The sequence below is a fragment of the Brachypodium distachyon genome, chromosome 4 (assembly GCF_000005505.3).
Source record: "Brachypodium distachyon strain Bd21 chromosome 4, Brachypodium_distachyon_v3.0, whole genome shotgun sequence".
Taxonomy (NCBI): domain Eukaryota; kingdom Viridiplantae; phylum Streptophyta; class Magnoliopsida; order Poales; family Poaceae; genus Brachypodium; species Brachypodium distachyon.
The window spans coordinates 2,076,596-2,092,684 of NC_016134.3; the positions used below are offsets into that span (position 1 = coordinate 2,076,596).

At 47.5% G+C, this 16,089-nt stretch overlaps 4 protein-coding genes and 1 non-coding gene across 8 annotated transcripts; 4 read left to right on the top strand and 1 right to left on the bottom strand.

Moving 5' to 3' along the window:
• Positions 1-283: 283 nt before the first annotated feature.
• TRNAE-UUC lies at positions 284-357 on the top strand. The gene has a single exon. It is a non-coding gene; the product is annotated as a tRNA-Glu (tRNA).
• Positions 358-571: 214 nt separating this feature from the next.
• On the bottom strand, positions 572-3,524 carry LOC100821251. Of its 4 annotated transcripts, none has more exons than XM_010238771.3 (8): positions 3,308-3,524; positions 2,416-2,498; positions 2,199-2,325; positions 1,995-2,108; positions 1,667-1,913; positions 1,503-1,548; positions 1,197-1,272; positions 572-1,076 (listed from the first exon to the last, which is right to left on the bottom strand). In XM_010238771.3, exons 2-8 carry the CDS (start codon positions 2,470-2,472, stop codon positions 841-843), a joined length of 903 nt encoding a protein of 300 aa, XP_010237073.1. In that variant the 5' UTR covers positions 2,473-2,498; positions 3,308-3,524; the 3' UTR covers positions 572-840. The 4 variants fall into 4 exon arrangements, with proteins under 4 accessions (XP_010237073.1, XP_010237075.1, XP_014757447.1 ...); XM_010238773.3 differs by having other exon boundaries at positions 1,715-1,913; positions 3,308-3,518; XM_014901961.1 differs by having other exon boundaries at positions 1,715-1,913; positions 2,416-2,514; positions 3,308-3,486.
• Positions 3,525-5,540: 2,016 nt separating this feature from the next.
• On the top strand, positions 5,541-7,188 carry LOC100837524. The gene has a single exon (XM_024462983.1). It carries the CDS (start codon positions 6,191-6,193, stop codon positions 7,007-7,009), a length of 819 nt encoding a protein of 272 aa, XP_024318751.1. The 5' UTR covers positions 5,541-6,190; the 3' UTR covers positions 7,010-7,188.
• A 693-nt stretch (positions 7,189-7,881) lies between these two features.
• LOC100837831 (disease resistance RPP13-like protein 4) lies at positions 7,882-10,634 on the top strand. The gene is made up of 2 exons (XM_010240571.3): positions 7,882-8,913; positions 10,497-10,634. The coding sequence occupies exons 1-2, from the start codon at positions 8,117-8,119 to the stop codon at positions 10,531-10,533; spliced, it is 834 nt and encodes a 277-aa protein (XP_010238873.2). The 5' UTR covers positions 7,882-8,116; the 3' UTR covers positions 10,534-10,634.
• A 2,031-nt stretch (positions 10,635-12,665) lies between these two features.
• On the top strand, positions 12,666-14,766 carry LOC100846241 (RING-H2 finger protein ATL65). The gene has a single exon (XM_003577687.4). It carries the CDS (start codon positions 13,320-13,322, stop codon positions 14,625-14,627), a length of 1,308 nt encoding a protein of 435 aa, XP_003577735.1. The 5' UTR covers positions 12,666-13,319; the 3' UTR covers positions 14,628-14,766.
• Positions 14,767-16,089: the final 1,323 nt, after the last annotated feature.

Consider the following 16,089-nt stretch of genomic DNA (forward strand, 5'->3'; position numbering starts at 1 on the left):
CCATTTTAGGTTCTGCCTCGGAGACGCCCTTCCAACGTTGGCGAGGAGATCGTGCTCAATGGTTTGAAGAAAGATACTCGGATTAATCCCCAACTTGTCCGGAACCCCTTCTTTTTCACGGTGATTTGTATCGTGCGGCATGTACATACTTCGTACGGTCCAGATCGTGGATCAAGTGAAACAAGTTTAAGTTTAGTGACTGTATTCTTCTTAAGAAAAATACTAGTGATAACATTTATTTGTTCATATCGATCGAAATAACACTACCTAGTCCTGGATCATATCCATTGTCGTCTAGTCCGGTTAGGATATCTGGCTTTCACCCAGACGACCCGGGTTCAAATCCCGGCAATGGAACTCCCTTTTGCCGGGGCTTCTTCTTCCTTTCAATTTCTTTTCTCCTCCTCCCGCCTATAATGTTATAATAAAATCCTTGTATTCTGTTTGCCATCTAACTAATTTCAATTCATTTTTTCCCTTGTTCCGTGCCTCTATTCTTTTTTCCTTTTGCCATGTCATGTAATAATCCTTGTATTCTTTCCGTAGAAACCTGGAGATGGAATTGCACATGTAGACGGAAGAATACATAAATGCTACATTACTGATTAGGAAATCCAACATGTACATGGGGTGAGGCAACACTCATCCAACCAAAGTATAATCATATGCAAAGTTCTGTTTGCCGCATATTACATATATATTTGGTGTAGGAAACCCGAAAGATCACGGATAAAAAACACTTGGAAGAATTCAGTCAGCCAGACGATTTCATGTCGCAATCCAGTGAGCAGGAGTACGAGCAGTTCTTCAGTTATTCAGGGCCTGGTCGATACTCCATGCTCACTCAAGCAACAGCTGTTCTAACTCATCAAAGCCATAGTTGTCGTCATGGAACTCTCCTGGATCTTCATTCTCAACCACTGCCAGTTCATAGTGGCAAGATACACCAGTTTTTTCATAGAACTCTTCCTTCTGGGCATCCCACTCTTTGACAATTTCCTCTACCCTGTCACCTAGCAGTTTGCCATTCTGCAGAATGTGCTTGGCATCTTCCACATCAACAGTTTCACTTGCCTCTGTCAAGATATGAAGCGCACAAGGATATAGCAGTAGGCTTAACGGCAGTACTAATGCTATCCAGACAATACACATAGAAGTTCACATGTAATTTAAAAATGTGAACAACGGATAAGCACCTGCAAAGGCTAATTCCTTGGCTTTAGCATAGTCCATTGACAATTTCTTGATGTTATCGACTTCGAACTCCTCACCCTACATGCAGATCAATGATGTATCAGTAACAGTAGTGAATACGATAAGTTGATAACAAAAGTGAAAAGATTGCCACTCTGATCTTGTTTTTTATATTCATACGGTGGAGGGGCTAGGGCAGGAAGTGAATAAATACACGGCGCTCTTTGCCCAAAGTATTAAAATGAATACGAAAAAGAAGTAGTTCGAAGGATATTGAAGCAGTGTATATGTAAAGGGACTAAACGTACCAAGTCTGTGCGCATATAACTCTCTATTTGAGTATTTGCAAACAACCTGCAACATAGAAACAACAATTAAAATATTAGCAGGTACTGTAATAATTAACGCATTATTTTTTGCATGAGAATAGAGCGAAGGGAACAGCATAGGAGTACAGTGCAAGAGGACACACATGCTAACGACGAAGGTCAGACAGATAGTACAGAAGTTAATAACATACTTGTCACAAGCATATTTCACCCGTTTGTTCTGGGATTCATTCAACTCATCAACCTGCTTAGCCCCATGGACACCAAGCAAATTGACAAATCCAAACAAAAACATGCCTTTGTCCAGCATCCTTTTAACAAGTGCTGGTACGAAACCCACTCCATTTTGCTTAGCTTCAACTACAAAGTCTTTGAGTTTCTTGGACTCCTCTGATGCAATCATATATTGAGCTCATTAATCTTTACCATACAATAGGCTGTGATTTGGTGACTCAAAAATGTGTGCCTTACCGAGAGACAGATAAATTTTGAAATGTGGCTTGTATGGTTGGCACTCGTAGAGACAGTAAAGACAATAAAGCCCAGCCAATTTCTGTGATAGAGAACTTTGCGAAGTCATATGGCCTATACAAGAAAGTGATATTAGTTCAGCGGTGACTCACACAAAGAATTACCAGTTGATACAGCGGCGATTTCCAGTAGGCGTTAGCCTACCAATACAATGCAAAAAGAGGGACTGCATGAAAACTCCTGAGTTCGTCTTGGGTCTGCCTTCATAAATGTAAGAAAATTTCTTTGCTGTCCACACTCTCTTGAAGTCAGTAAATGCCGTGTAATTTTCCTACCAGTCAGAAATACAGGGTGTTATTTGTTTGAAAGTTTGTACACACTTGACACACCTAGAGAAATTGCACAAAAGACAAAAAAATACCTTGGCATAATCAGCTATTAGCTCACTGATATCCAGCTTGAAAGGAGCAAGATCCATATTTACAGTCAAGATCAAGCCTGAATCTGAATCAAGAAAGTACTGTTCACTCAACAATAAGAGAGAATCAGATTCTTGAATACTGAAACGTGCAACATCTATCAGAAAACTCTTAGCAGTGGCCGAGCTAAGAAGAAATTCATGGGCGGGCCAGGCTAAAAGAGAACACAAAATTTTGTTCTCAATCATACCACTTCACTAAAAATTTGTCATTCCTGAAGTCTTTTGTTCTGATTGGTTACATATCAGCAATATATACATAGATTAATATTACTACAAACAAAAGAAGCTATCCTAACAGATGCTACCTAAGGAGCTAGACAATAGATGTTCAGGCATACATACTTGATACTACAAGTCAGCTTTCCGATCCTTTTTGCTTCTAAAATCTACAATGACATCGTCATAGGTGTATGTCTCCAGAGTATCACCCTCTATGTTAACTAACAGATTATTGGCAAGATAATCATCCTCCATCTTATTGCGCAACCTTGTTTTAATGATCTTCATACTAGAAAATGCACGTTCGGCACTCGCCGTAGAAACCGGAAGAGTAATGAGCAAACGGAGCAACCTTTCAATGATTATACGTATTATGTCTTCCTGCTCCACAAGGCATCGGCAAAGATCAATTAAGGTTGATATTTTTTTTAACTCTTCATCTTTGGAAGCGTTCACAACAAAACGGTTCAGTTGTTGTTGCAAACGCATAAACAACTTGGGGAAATTTTGTAAAAGTGAAAACATATTCAGGGAACAATCGCAATCCATTCAGTACCATGCTATGAAATTGAAAAATTGCAAACTAGGGATTTGGGGGAAGAAAGATAAATACCTGGACAGAGAAATTGGGGAACAGGAGGGGCAGCCTGCGGTGCGAGCAGCGGCGGAGAAGCAGCAGCCACGCGGCGGCGGAGCAGTAGTGTCGGCGGGCTCAGGGCAGCGGGAGCGTCGAGGCGGCGGGCGCAGGGCAGTGGGCGAGCAGTGGCGGCGTGCGGGGCGGCGAGGCGGCGCAGTGCCTGCCTTCCGTCCGTCGGGACGAGGGCCGCGAGCCCCAGGCTGCGGGCGAAGTGCTGGGCGAAGGAGGGCCTGAAATGGGCTGCTGGGTGGACTGCGTCCCAGGCCGAGGCCCAAATATTTACGATATAGGCCGAAAGAATTCCCACGACCCGGGCCGTGGCCTGGGCTGCCTGTGCACCACCGCATATGTCGCCTGGACCCGGGCCGTGGCCTTTCGAGAAACACGCTTTGGTTCTTTTCTTTTTGCTATATCAGCAATTTAAAATGCAGTGGTTTTTACCGAGTGTAAAGTGTCCAAATCCCAATCCGTTTTCATGGTTGAATTAGAGTTTCAAAACTAGATCTCGTATTTTGATATTTCTCCGTACAACAAGGATGTTTCAACTTTGACTAAATTTAAATGCATCTATACACTAAATTTAACGTCTTGCCTTGTGTCTTTGTTCCTCGGAGGGAGTAGGAGGGAGTAGGTTTGTTGACACTTTCAGACGTCATTTTTTCTTCATGTTTTAACGTCTTGCCTTGTGTCTTTGTTCTGTGTCGTGTCTAATGACCATCATGCTTTGTGTTTCCATCCTTCTTTATGTATCATAGTTATCATGATTTTTCGTGGCTCTTAATTGTTCAGCCTCGTGTGTTTGTCCTAACACATAACAGATATGTGTGAGTAATAATGTAGGAGAATAATCGTCACAAGAATTAGCAGAACACAATCAAAGCCGGATAAAAAATGGTTGGAGAAAAATAAAATATGTTCAAACATATACCGATACGAAATCTAGATTTGAAAATCTCATCAACAAAAATCTAACAGTTAAAACCGTTCGCATGCAATTAGACTCCCGATTTAGAAATGAGATATATTAATTGCTGCGTGGTCAGTAGAAAAGAACTCCATCTTGGGAACAATATGCTTTGACAAGTGACAACATCTAGTCATTCAAAGAAAGAAGAGGAAGTGACAACATCTGGTCATTCAAAGGAAGAAAAATCCTCCCATCTGGTGAGGTAGTTGTTTGCCATAATCTTGTTTCTCCTCCACGCACATATGCCCACAAATTGCCGGGGTTCAAAGAATAAGAACATCCCCAGCTGCTTTCCTCTTGCATCCTGCAAATGTGACTCAACATGGAATAATCTGCAGTACAATTATGCTGTGTGCCGCTGCACTCATCAGAAGTTGGAAGCCTGCAGGAGGAACACTATTCTCCATAATCTTGGTCTCCTTGCTTTCGAGAAAGTAACAAGCAAGAATCAGGATAAAGCAGAAAACCTACCTACCTATAGGCCTATAAACCCTGCTTTGACGCGTTCTTTATGCTCCATAATTTCACCTCCTTGCAGTGCATTATTAATCCTACACATCATTTCTGTCTTTTTGACAATGAGGGGACGATTCTGCTCCCGGAACCAGTTCCTTGCTTAATCTTCATCCAAGACCAAGAGCATCATGAAAACAGTTTTGCAGAAAGTTCCATTGTGGCGGTTGAGTTGATTCAGGCAGAGATCCGGTGCTCAGAGTTTACATCACAACAAGAGATCTGGAGTAACAGTCTGTGGTACTTTGTTTCCTTGAAAGTTCAGAACTGAATAATTAATCCTCTTGAAAAGAAGTTCAGAACTTCACTGATGGCTGCCTCTTACATATTGGATCATTTTGTTCTTCAGATTTAACTGAACAGTGTCACCAGCCAGCGCATCGATCCGGGGGCAAATAATTACAGCATCTTTATGCTCTCATGATCACCAGCTCCTAATTCCTGGCTTCCTGCCTGACTGCTCAAGTGATTCTTGCAGCACCCAAAACCCCCAGATAACTACTGTTTTTTTTTGTACGCGCTTTTTGGAGACATTCCCATCGTATCCCCTTGTGTAAATCAGGAATTTGTGCGCTCTTATCCTCATCATCAAGGGAAGAATAGCAGGTGACGTTTAACACCAAGGACGTTTTATTTATCTTGTTGAAAGCAGAATGGGATCATCTGAACGCCGATGATGGAACAAATGCCTGCACCAACACGTAGATTAAGAACTTAAGAGAGATGCCCTGTGTTTCTTGTCAGTCACAAAGAGTTTTGGAAGAAGAAGAAGAAAATGTGGTTTGCAGCTGCGCTGCTATATCAACTCTGAATGTTTATCCTCATATGCCTAGATCAAGTGCTCAACTTACTGTTATGCAACAAAACAAATGTTCAGATCATTCATTGCTAATGCTGCTCTACTCTTTGGCTATAAATCCTTTGGGGATGCACTGAATTTTTATCACACAGAACAGTATAATATACCCCAAAATCCTACATTGAACACTTCATTGGAAGCAACCATTTCTTTCTTTCTAATCAAAGGTAGTACATGCTTTTATCCCATTTCATGAATACATTTGCCCATACATGATCTTGTGTGTTTACTTTGATGATTTCCTTACCCCAAAATTAGAGCTCAGCACCCTCATGCAAACATCTAAATCCAAAAGGAATAATATGAGAACCCATTCTATTCGTTCCTACGACACCCTTCCTCTCCAAGCCTTAAATTTCTCCATCAACACAGCACGTACGTAGCTATAGAACCAGTATAAATTCTTCCTCGCTGCCAATGGACTCGATCTGAAATAACACTACGCAGCAGAGGCTCAGCAGGGCAGCACCTCGATCGATCGGAGTTTTGGAAGAAGAAGAAGAAGAAGCCGGCGGAAGCCATGAGGTACGGCGAGGTGGCGCACTTCAGCCACCCGCAGCACCGGCTGCGGCTGGAGCACCTGGACACGCCGTTCCGCTGCGACGGGTGCCGCGAGGTCGGCATCGGGGCCCGCTTCCGCTGCGCCGCCGACGACGTCGACCTCCACCGCCAGTGCGCGCTCCCGCTCCACCCGCCGCCGCCGCCGCTCCGCCACCCGTTCTACCCGAGGTGCGCCTTCCACTTCATGGCGCGCGCGCCGGGAGCCCCGGGGTCCCGCTACTGCAACGCGTGCGGCCGCGACGTGGCCGGCTTCGTCTACCACTGCCGCGACTGCGGCTTCGACCTCCACCCTTGCTGCGCCACGCTGCCCCACGTGCTCGACGCCGGCGGCGGAGGGGTGAGGCTGTACCTGCACCCGAAGGCGGCGGCGGCGTGCCACCGGTGCGGGCAGCGGGGCCGGAGCTGGACGTACCGGAGCGGGTGCCGGAGCTACAGCCTCCACGTGGCCTGCGTCATGGACATGCTCGTCGAGAGCTGGGGCGCCGTCGGGAGGCACAAGCAGCATGGCGGCGGCGGCAGCAGCGCGCTGTACTTGTACGGGGTTCCGCCGATTCGGGGCGCCGCGAAGAGCAGCCACGCGGGGGGGTCGCCGGCGCCGTCTTCGTCTTCTTCGTCGTCGTCGTATTGGGGGATGGGGAGGAGGAAGAAGAAGAAGGGGAGTAAAGTGAAGCGGTGCTGCGAGATTGCGGGGTTCGCGGCGCAGGTGGTCATCTCGGCGGTGCTCGGCGACCCCACCGCGCTCATCGCCGGCGTCATCGGCTCCCTCATCGCGATCTGACAGCCACCGCTGACTGCTCTGTAAATTAGTATCCCCTAGTGCATAACAACTGCATGTAATTAAGCTCCAGATGATCATGCTGCCACAATGGTCGGAGCAGTAATTTATTCATCATGAATCACTGTCTACCAACACGTGTGGTTAATTTCATCATTCCTGGCTTCCTGCCAATCAAACCATATAAACCCAAGGAAAATGAGTGTGCAAAACAGGGCTAGCAGCCTAGCATGAGTCGAAAAATCTTAAAATCAACTTCCAAAAGCAAATAAAGCAAGCGAGATTAGTAATAATAATTAATAAAAAGGGAGAAAGGATTCCGGCGGCTGCTTTTATTTTTAGGGGACTCCGGCGTGGGCTTTGGAGAATTAAATGGTTCGATGCAGGCCTCGTGGGCGGGCCGGCCCAATAAGGTTTCACGCACGCCGAAATGATCGCTCCGGCCCGTATGCACTCGTACAGCTACTGCATAATGAAACTTCCCTAGAGAGAAACCGGATATGCGTATGTAACGATTGGTAATATTTTACAGGACTAAAAAATTCATTTAAGCGATTGACAACGACATGTTCAGTTCTAATTATGCTCCAAATTTTCGTGGGTCAAATTAATTTATGGTCATTATATTTTTCTTATCGAATTTGTTCAGGGTGGCTGCGTTTTGATCCAAACTAATTAGACATTTTTTTTGCATAGGAGTTTGGTTAGATTTATTTATATAGAAATATATCAATATTTGTCATATCAAATGAACATGATATGAATTCATATTTCTTGGCAGACACAATGTCGTGTGATAAATCTTGGTATACTTTCCTATAAATTAGATCGATTTTAAAACGTAAGACAAACTTAAATGCAACTACTTTAAAAACGGAGGCCCCACGCGCTCGGGTCGCTGTCCAGAACTCCAGATCCAGCGCTGCGCCGCCACCTCCTCTGGGCTCTGGCTCTTCACCTCCGCGTGCCGCCGCCGCCGCCCAGGTACGCCACCTCGTCCTCAGCCTCCTCTCCGTTCGCTTCCGCAACCTCCCACATCACATTCCGCAAAATCGGAAGCAGCACATCGAAGAAATCAGAGCTCGTCGGTGGCAGATCAGAAAACAAGCAATGGAGGCCGCTCTCGTCAGCGTCGCCACCGGGGCGATGAAGCCGCTCCTGGGCAAGCTCTCCAAGCTGCTGGAGGAGGAGTGCTCCAAGCTCAAGGGCGTGCGCCGTCAGGCCCGGTTCCTAAGAGACGAGATGGAAAGCATGAGCGGCACGCTCCAGATGCTCGCGGATTCAGAGGATCTCGACCCGGAGATCAGAACCTGGAGGGACGGCCTCCGTGATCTCTCCTACGACATGGAGGACTGCGTCGACCGCTTCGCGGCTCGCGTTGACCACCCGGGCCGTGATGGATCCACCGGCCTCAAGAAGCTCTTCCGCAGGTTGAGGAAGCTGAAACCTCGCCATGAGATGGCCAACGAGATCGAAGAACTCAAGGACCGTGCCGTCGAAATAAGCAAGAGGCACAAGAGGTATAATTTTGTAAAACCAACATCGGGCTCCACCAATTGTGCCATTGATCCCCGGCTACCGGCGTTTTATGTCGAGGTCGATAAACTTGTTGGCATCGATGCTCCTAAGAAGTGGTTAACAGAAGAGCTGAAGAGTTCTTCCACCCAGTTGAAAGTGGTGTCGATTGTTGGTTCTGGAGGTCTTGGTAAGACTACTCTTGCGAATCAAGTCTATCAGGACATTAAAAATCAATACAAGTGTACGGCTTTTGTGTCGGTTTCTCGAAATCCTAATGTGAGGACGATTCTAAGACGCATTGCTGAACAAGTGGGGGCCACTGACAACACATCGAATGACGATGTGAAGCAACTCATCGATAAACTCAGAGATCACCTCCAAGATAAACCGTAAGCCTGATCACCTATGTACAAATTGAATTACATTATATAGTCAAATGTTTTGCTCTTCTTATCTTACGTTTATTTTTCCTATGACCTTTTGAATATGTTGTTCATCTCTTTCTGTAACCTGCGAATGTATATGCCCAAGCTCACCCACCCACTGGAGTGGAGAATATACCCTTTCACGCAATAGAGAAAAATATATGTGCCATGTTCTATTAACAGTTGCATAGAAACATATACAAGAATGATAGGAAGTTAACTATGAAAATCTGTGTCCAGTACTAGCTGACAATCACAGGACTGGGCTCTCAAGTCAAGTGGCAGCTCCTGATCTATATTTCTGGCATGCACTCCAGCTAATGGCCCAAGCTGGTTATTTGCATGCATAAACTCTCGCAACCAGTCAAAACAGCCACAAAAAACTGATCAACAACCCTATGGTGTGGCGTTTAGTTAAACATGGAGATTCACCTACCGTACCAATGCCAAGGATTGTGGAATTTCAATTGCTTTGCGCCTTTGCTTCCACTTATTTATTTCCTTGCTAACTGGAGTTATCTATTTTCATTTTTTTCCTTAACCTGTTTTCATATATTAAATATGCAAATATATACAGGTGCTATATGATTTGGGTGCAAAGATGGACTTTGTTAGTTTGGGGATATCTGATGTCGATCCAAATGCTCCATTCTCTAAGTCTTAGCAAAAGAAATGTTCGGGAGGTGTAGACTCAATACCATATGACTCTGTTCAGGGTCCAACTTAATTGCTTAACCTTTCCTAAAGTTTTGTACGAAGGCATACCACTTGATTGTCATGATCTTGGAGATCAAAAATATGAGATTGTCAAATTTGGAAGGATAAAAAAAGTATGAGATTGTGGAAGTCAGAATCAAATCCGGATGAGGGCAAGTCCTTAGCTAAGACTTAGAGAATTGGAGTACAGATTTTCTAGATAAATTTGCATATGAATTATCTAAAAACTCATAAAGATCTACCTATTTGCAACTCCTTAGCTAGCCACAATGAATGCTACTGCTGCACGTAATTCTACCTTTGCAGAATTTCAGCATTAAATACATCTTCGTTAAAATCATGTGGCAGGTACTTTGTTGTAATTGATGACGTATGGGACGCTGAAGCATGGGAAACTATCAGCCTTGCATTATTTAATAATAATCAAGGGCGCAGAATTATCACCACAACGCGTAATATTACAGTTGCGTCATGTTGTTCATGTCAAGGCGGTTATGTTTATCGAATGGAACCCCTTAGTTTTGCTGATTCCAAAAGGTTGTTTTATAAAAGAGCATTCAATTCTGAGGGTTTATGCTATCCTCATCTGGAAGAAGTATCTAATGAGATACTAAAAAAATGTGCTGGTCTACCATTGGCTATTATTACCATGTCTTGTTTGTTAGCCGACCAGAGTGCGAAAGATGAATGGGAAAGATTGCTAGCTGCTATTGGTTCGGCAATTGCGAAGGACCCTAATGCCGGGAACATGACAAAGATATTATCTCTCAGTTACTTTGATCTTCCTCACCATCTAAGAACTTGTTTGTTGTACTTGACTGTGTTTCCAGAAGACTATATGATCAACAAACAACGTTTAATAAGTAGATGGAATGCCGAAGGATTTATTCATGAAGAACAAGGGAGGAGCATGTATGAGGTTGGTGAGGGTTATTTTAATGATCTCGTCAATAGAAGCTTAATCCACCCAGTTGGTGTAAAGTATGGCCAGGCAGAGGCATGCCAAGTTCATGATGTCATTCTTGATTTCATCACATGCAAGGCTGCCGAAGAGAATTTCATCACTTCATCTGATGCTAGGGACGATAGACAGATTTCAGGTTACAAGGTTCGCAGGTTTTGTATCCAGACTGGTGGCAGTAATAAAAAAGTTACGATATCGTGTTGACACTGAGTAATACAAAGGCAGTTTTTCTTCTAAAAAAAAGGAAATCTGTTGGCTCATATTTATGTACCTAACTTAAACAAAAAAAGAAAGCTATATATCTGTCACCAATACAGGTTACATGTAAATTTGTTTTGTTTCAACAAACCATTGAATCAAATTATCTACTGAAAGGAAATGATTACAATATTCTCCAGATAAAGATGAAACATATACCAATTTGATCTGGCAAGTGGCCGGCATCAACTTGTGTTTCTCCCACTTTGTAATTAATTTTACTCTCTATTATGTACTGTATTTGTTGTCTATCTTCTGATTAAACACATTTGAACTTTTCTGTGGAGTGCTTTACAGAATTTAGAAAATGAGAAATCTGAAGGTTGAACTGGATCGACAAGTTAGTGTAGATGCCAGACATTATCAACCATAAGAACCTACAAGACAATCCTGCCTTTTGATGGATCCTGCTGATTATGCTTTCCGAGACTGTTTTTGTAAACCTGGCAAGACGATGTATGATTTAGGGAGATGATCATCCATTTCTACGCCCACTATCATGATATATTTCTACGTTTGTGAAAATAAGGCGTAATTGACATCTTTTCATTGTACTACCATTTTCTTTGTTTAGCAACAATGAAGGATGTCTAACCTCTCAGTGTTCTACCCTATCATCCGAGATCATTTAAATATCTAAAATGTTTTTAAGCTTCATGGCCTCCAGTTTATGTCTCTTCTACTTACATGAGAATTACGATTCAACTGTTCGTCGGTAGAGAACTCATGGTTCTCAATGGCCGCTTGCTTTTCATTGAGATCCAATCATAGTTTACTCAACTTGAAGCATGAATTCTCTGGACGATCATCTCAGGCAAGATACATGTGGCAGAGAACACAAGCAGCCACAAAATTCAGAAGGATAGTCATAAACAATAACTTGTGTGCAGATTCAATAATAGGTCCAAAAGCATTAGCAATGTTACGCAACCCAAGCTGCAATAACATACAAAAATTCCCTCTTAACAAGATGTTGTCCTATAACATCTCCATTTGGAATACATAGCCCTTGCTGACGCACGAGGAGATCAAATCTTCCAAAACACTTCGCTTATACATCCTAGGAAATCAGCTGCGTCAAATAACAGTAAGGATCGCGGGATGTTTTGTCTAAACTGTGTTTCAAACGCTGTGGCCGGTTTCAATGAAATTTGGGAACGGGGGCTGTGGCCCCTAATCTTCTAAAAAAAAATAACAGCAAGGATCTTGATTCAGGTAAAATGAGACACACCTAAATGATCCAGTCAAATCAGAAGCTCCATGTGTAGTAAACTAGTAATGTACTAATGTTTGTGCTAGAACATTTGCTCCCCTGCTAGTTAATGTGGAGGGCGGCAGCGCGCTGTGAGGAGGGCGGCATGCGGCGGCGCGGGCTTGGTGGAGGGCGGCGGCGGCGCACGCTGGCGCGAGGCGAGGTAAGCGGCTGCGTGTAGGGCGGCGGCGCGCGCTGGTCGAGGGCCGCGGCGGAGAGAGGGGTTGGCAGGCCGGCGGCGCTCTCTCAAGAGGACTCTGTGAAATTAGGGAGGAGAGAGGGTTCGGGAGCGAGGGAGACGATGTAGTTTTTCTATTTTTACTAATGTGTAAATGTGAAAAGACTGATATGCCCATCCCTAATAGTACTCCGTTGGGTTGGACGGGAGAATTTGCAGCCTGAAGCTAAGCAGAAGTCGCACCTATGGCAGAACCAGTAGTCTACTGCTACTAGTTTGCACAGACCACCATTGATCTGCAAATCTCAGTCAGACTACAAGAGGCCGACGCGCCAACTTTGCTGAAGACATTGCAGCACGCAGGCATGGCATCTACTATGACAGGCTCGTCCCAAGTCCCAACCAAAGATCAACATTTTTTCGGAACAGTAACTGATGTTTTTTTGTCTTCGTCTTTGTACAAAACGTGGCAATGTGATCTAAAAATATACTCCGTGTATAGATCTTTTTGGCAGCAAAAACAAAACGTAAATCACAGTCAATATGAGTACGACCTAAAGATATATATATATATATATATATATTGATCTCTGCGCCTCTTAAACTCTCTTCACAGTGTGGATGCATGGGTTCTTGAGTGTGTTTCTAGTCACACTCAAGTGCTAGTAATTCGGACACTGCTACTGGCTGGCTTTTGATAGTACAAGGGGTGGTGGCGAGAGTGAATGCATTTGGGCTTTGGATAATAAATCGTGCCACCCACCGGCCAGCCAGCCATGGATGGACTCGTTGTCACTCGGTCCTAGCGCTGCGCCAGCACAGCACCCACCCCCAACGAACCACACCACAATCTCCCTCACAATGATGAGCAGCTGCGGCTTCACTCTTCACTCGCTCGCCGCTGTCGCCGAGAGCTCCCTGACGCGCTGAGGGCCTGAGGCTCGCAGGCGGGGAGCAGGGAGGCAAGAAAGAAAGGAGGGGGGGAGAGAGACAGGGACGCCATGCGCGCGCTCCGGCCGCCGCCGGGAGGCTCGCCGGCACCGGCGCCGTCTCCGTACCAGTCGCCGTCCCCGTCCCCGGCGGCACTGATGGCCGCCGTCATCATCAGCTCGCCTCCTTCCCCCGGTGACTCCATGGGGTCGCCGGGACAGGCGCCCGCGCCGGCGCCAGAGCCGTCTGCCGCGGAGACTGCCTTCACGAGCGGGGCGCGGCGAGTCAGCGGCGGGCTGAGCCCGCCGCTCATCGCGATGCTGGCGGTGGTGGGGGCCGCTCTCCTAGTGGTCCTCTACGCGCGTCTGGCCCGCCGCGTGCTCCGCGCGGCCCGCCGGCAATGGCGCGGGTGGCGGCGCCGCCGCCTGCTGCGCCTCGTCCTCCCCGGCGCCGGCGGCTCCGTGTCCTCCCCAGCGAACGACTCCTTCGCGTCCTTCACCACCTACGACAACTACTACCACACCTTCTCCCCCTACTCGGGCCTCGACGACGCCGCCATCAAGTCGCTCCCCTCCGCGCACTTCTTCTTCCCCACCTCCGGCGCCGCGGCCGCCCGCGACTGCGCCGTGTGCCTGCTGGAGTTCGCGGACGGCGACGAGCTCCGCGCGCTGCCGCTCTGCGCGCACGCCTTCCACGCCGACTGCATCGACGTCTGGCTCCGCGCGCACGCCACCTGCCCGCTCTGCCGCGCCGCCGTCGCGCTCCCGCCGCCGCTCGCCTCCCCACCGCAGCACCACCGCTCCTCCGCCAGGCGCGTCCGGCCCAGCCTCGACGACCTCCTCTTCTTCCATCCCGTCCCTCCCCCGCCGCCGATTCTTCCCCCAAACGACGCCGAGGAGATCACGGCGGCCATGGCCAGCCCCGAGAGCAGGCAGCTCAACCCGAGGGATTTTCTGCTCAAGCGCTCCTACTCCTTCGGGTTCGAGCGGAACATCATGGGCGGCGCCATGGACCAGGCCGTCGCGGCCACGGCTTCCCCTCCATGGCGCTACCGCCTGGGCGTCGGCGGCAGAGAAGACGGCCGCGGCGGCTTTGGGCGGAGCTTCTGGAGCAAGCGCTGGCCGTCCCCGTTCGGCGGCGCGGCGGCAGCGCGCGTCTTCTCGTTCCGCTCCGCCGCCGCCGCCAAGTCCTCCTCCCCCTTCTCCCGCCGCCGGGGCAGCGCCGCGGCCGCACCCGGAGCAGGCGGCGGCTTCTTCATGTCCCTCTCCTCCGAGCCGCCGTCGATCCTCGCCGGCGCCAGGCGCAGCGGCCGCGCGTCCAGCCGCCTCCGCTGCGGCGACCCCGAGGCGCTGCTCTCGCCGGACCGCCTCAGCCGCTAACCGCCGCCGGTGGCCACGATGGTGGTGGGCCAGCGAGCTGGCGTGGACGGAGGGAGGAAGAGGACAGCAGCAATGGCGCGATTAAATGCGCGGCCTGCCGAGGGAAATTAATGGCGGGAGGACGAGGCGGGGTCCCCTGTTCCATGCGCGGGCCTCGACGCGTTTGAAATTGAGCCCCTCAATCAACCGGAAATTTTGACCAGAATGCTAGGCTGTCCTCCTGGTAGTAGAAAACTCCATTTGCTTTCGTGGCCGTCTGAGCCGTCCGATCAGAAAACGAACGGCTCTCCCGTGTTCCGGTTGGAGCCTTTGTTTTCTTGCCGGACAGCTCACTCCAGGCTTTTAGGCAGCAGTGCATAGGCCATTGTTGCGATTGTGTGTTCTCCCTTGGTTTGTGTTGGACCACTGGTATTACTACTCTGGTATTGTTGCCATAGACCATTTTTCTACAACTTCACATTTACAACATTTGCAGATAATAAGTTTTACAAGAATGGCCGTTAAAAATAGTTATTTTCTACTACTCCGTGATAGATTATGTATATTCGTTTTCTGAAGGATTTTTGTTAAAAAAAATTGTATTTGCATGAATCCTAACGATCAGATCGAATGGTTACTAACATCGACTAAGCAAAACAGGTGTTTGAGAAATGCGGCATAACTGAATGTACGTTTTGTTTCGAACATTCGTGGTGGCACGCCATCCTCACCCTGCTCCACATGCACCGCCGCCACCGTCGTTTTCTGTTCACAAGTTGGATGCATCATCCTCTCGGAAGTCATATTAGTTCTTGTCTCATTGTTTTGTCACGTAATTTATATAGTACTAATATATGAGAAATATGGGGTGATTGAAAATGAGATTCTAATCGAGATAAAAGTTTTTACATGTACCCATGGCAGCCAGAGGAGTACTAACCGAGGCCTGGATCACTGTGAAAAATTGAAAAGGGGATTTGTTTTTATACTACCACGACCTTTATGCGACGGCAGCGCAGTTAATCCGGCCGGCGGAGCATGCGCCGGCGGGCGCCAGAGAGACGTCTGACCGCGTGGGACCCCCAGCGCAGTGGGTGGCAGTTGGAGTTCCGGATCTGGGAAGCGCGACGTGCGGGGAGGAGTTAAGCGGGCTGTCGCGGAAAAGAAATCCCGCGTGGGCCGGCCTAACAGGACAGGGTGGACCGGGCCCCGCCGTCCAGCCACTCCACCCGTCCGTCCCAGGATTCCATAATGCTCGCTCGTGTCTGGCCCAGCGGCCTGCTCCAGCTGTCCCGCCGGCTGGTGCAGCTAGCCGCCATCAATGGCTGCTGTTGCTGTGCCATAGTCACCCTGTCTCTTCCACCAACAAAAGAAGACTCACCTTGTCTCGGTGTCTATTGTTACTGCCCCATGAGCTCTCGTAGGAACTTTAGGGCATGGCAAACTTCGTATGCCAAAAAAACTTGTGCCTGTCTTTGCACGT

Excerpts from the sequence above, each read along its gene's own strand:
- LOC100837524 (XM_024462983.1), top strand. The coding sequence starts at position 6,191 with ATGAGGTACGGCGAGGTGGCGCACTTCAGCCACCCGCAGCACCGGCTG.
- LOC100837831 (XM_010240571.3), top strand. The coding sequence starts at position 8,117 with ATGGAGGCCGCTCTCGTCAGCGTCGCCACCGGGGCGATGAAGCCGCTC. Across the intron at positions 8,914-10,496 it reads GATCACCTCCAAGATAAACC|AAGACTATATGATCAACAAA; the intron begins GTAAGCCTGATC and ends CTGTGTTTCCAG.
- LOC100846241 (XM_003577687.4), top strand. The coding sequence starts at position 13,320 with ATGCGCGCGCTCCGGCCGCCGCCGGGAGGCTCGCCGGCACCGGCGCCG.
- LOC100821251 (XM_010238771.3), bottom strand. The coding sequence starts at position 2,472 with ATGGATCTTGCTCCTTTCAAGCTGGATATCAGTGAGCTAATAGCTGAT. Across the intron at positions 1,549-1,666 it reads CTGACCTTCGTCGTTAGCAT|GTTGTTTGCAAATACTCAAA; the intron begins GTGTGTCCTCTT and ends TCTATGTTGCAG. Across the intron at positions 1,077-1,196 it reads CAAGGAATTAGCCTTTGCAG|AGGCAAGTGAAACTGTTGAT; the intron begins GTGCTTATCCGT and ends ATATCTTGACAG.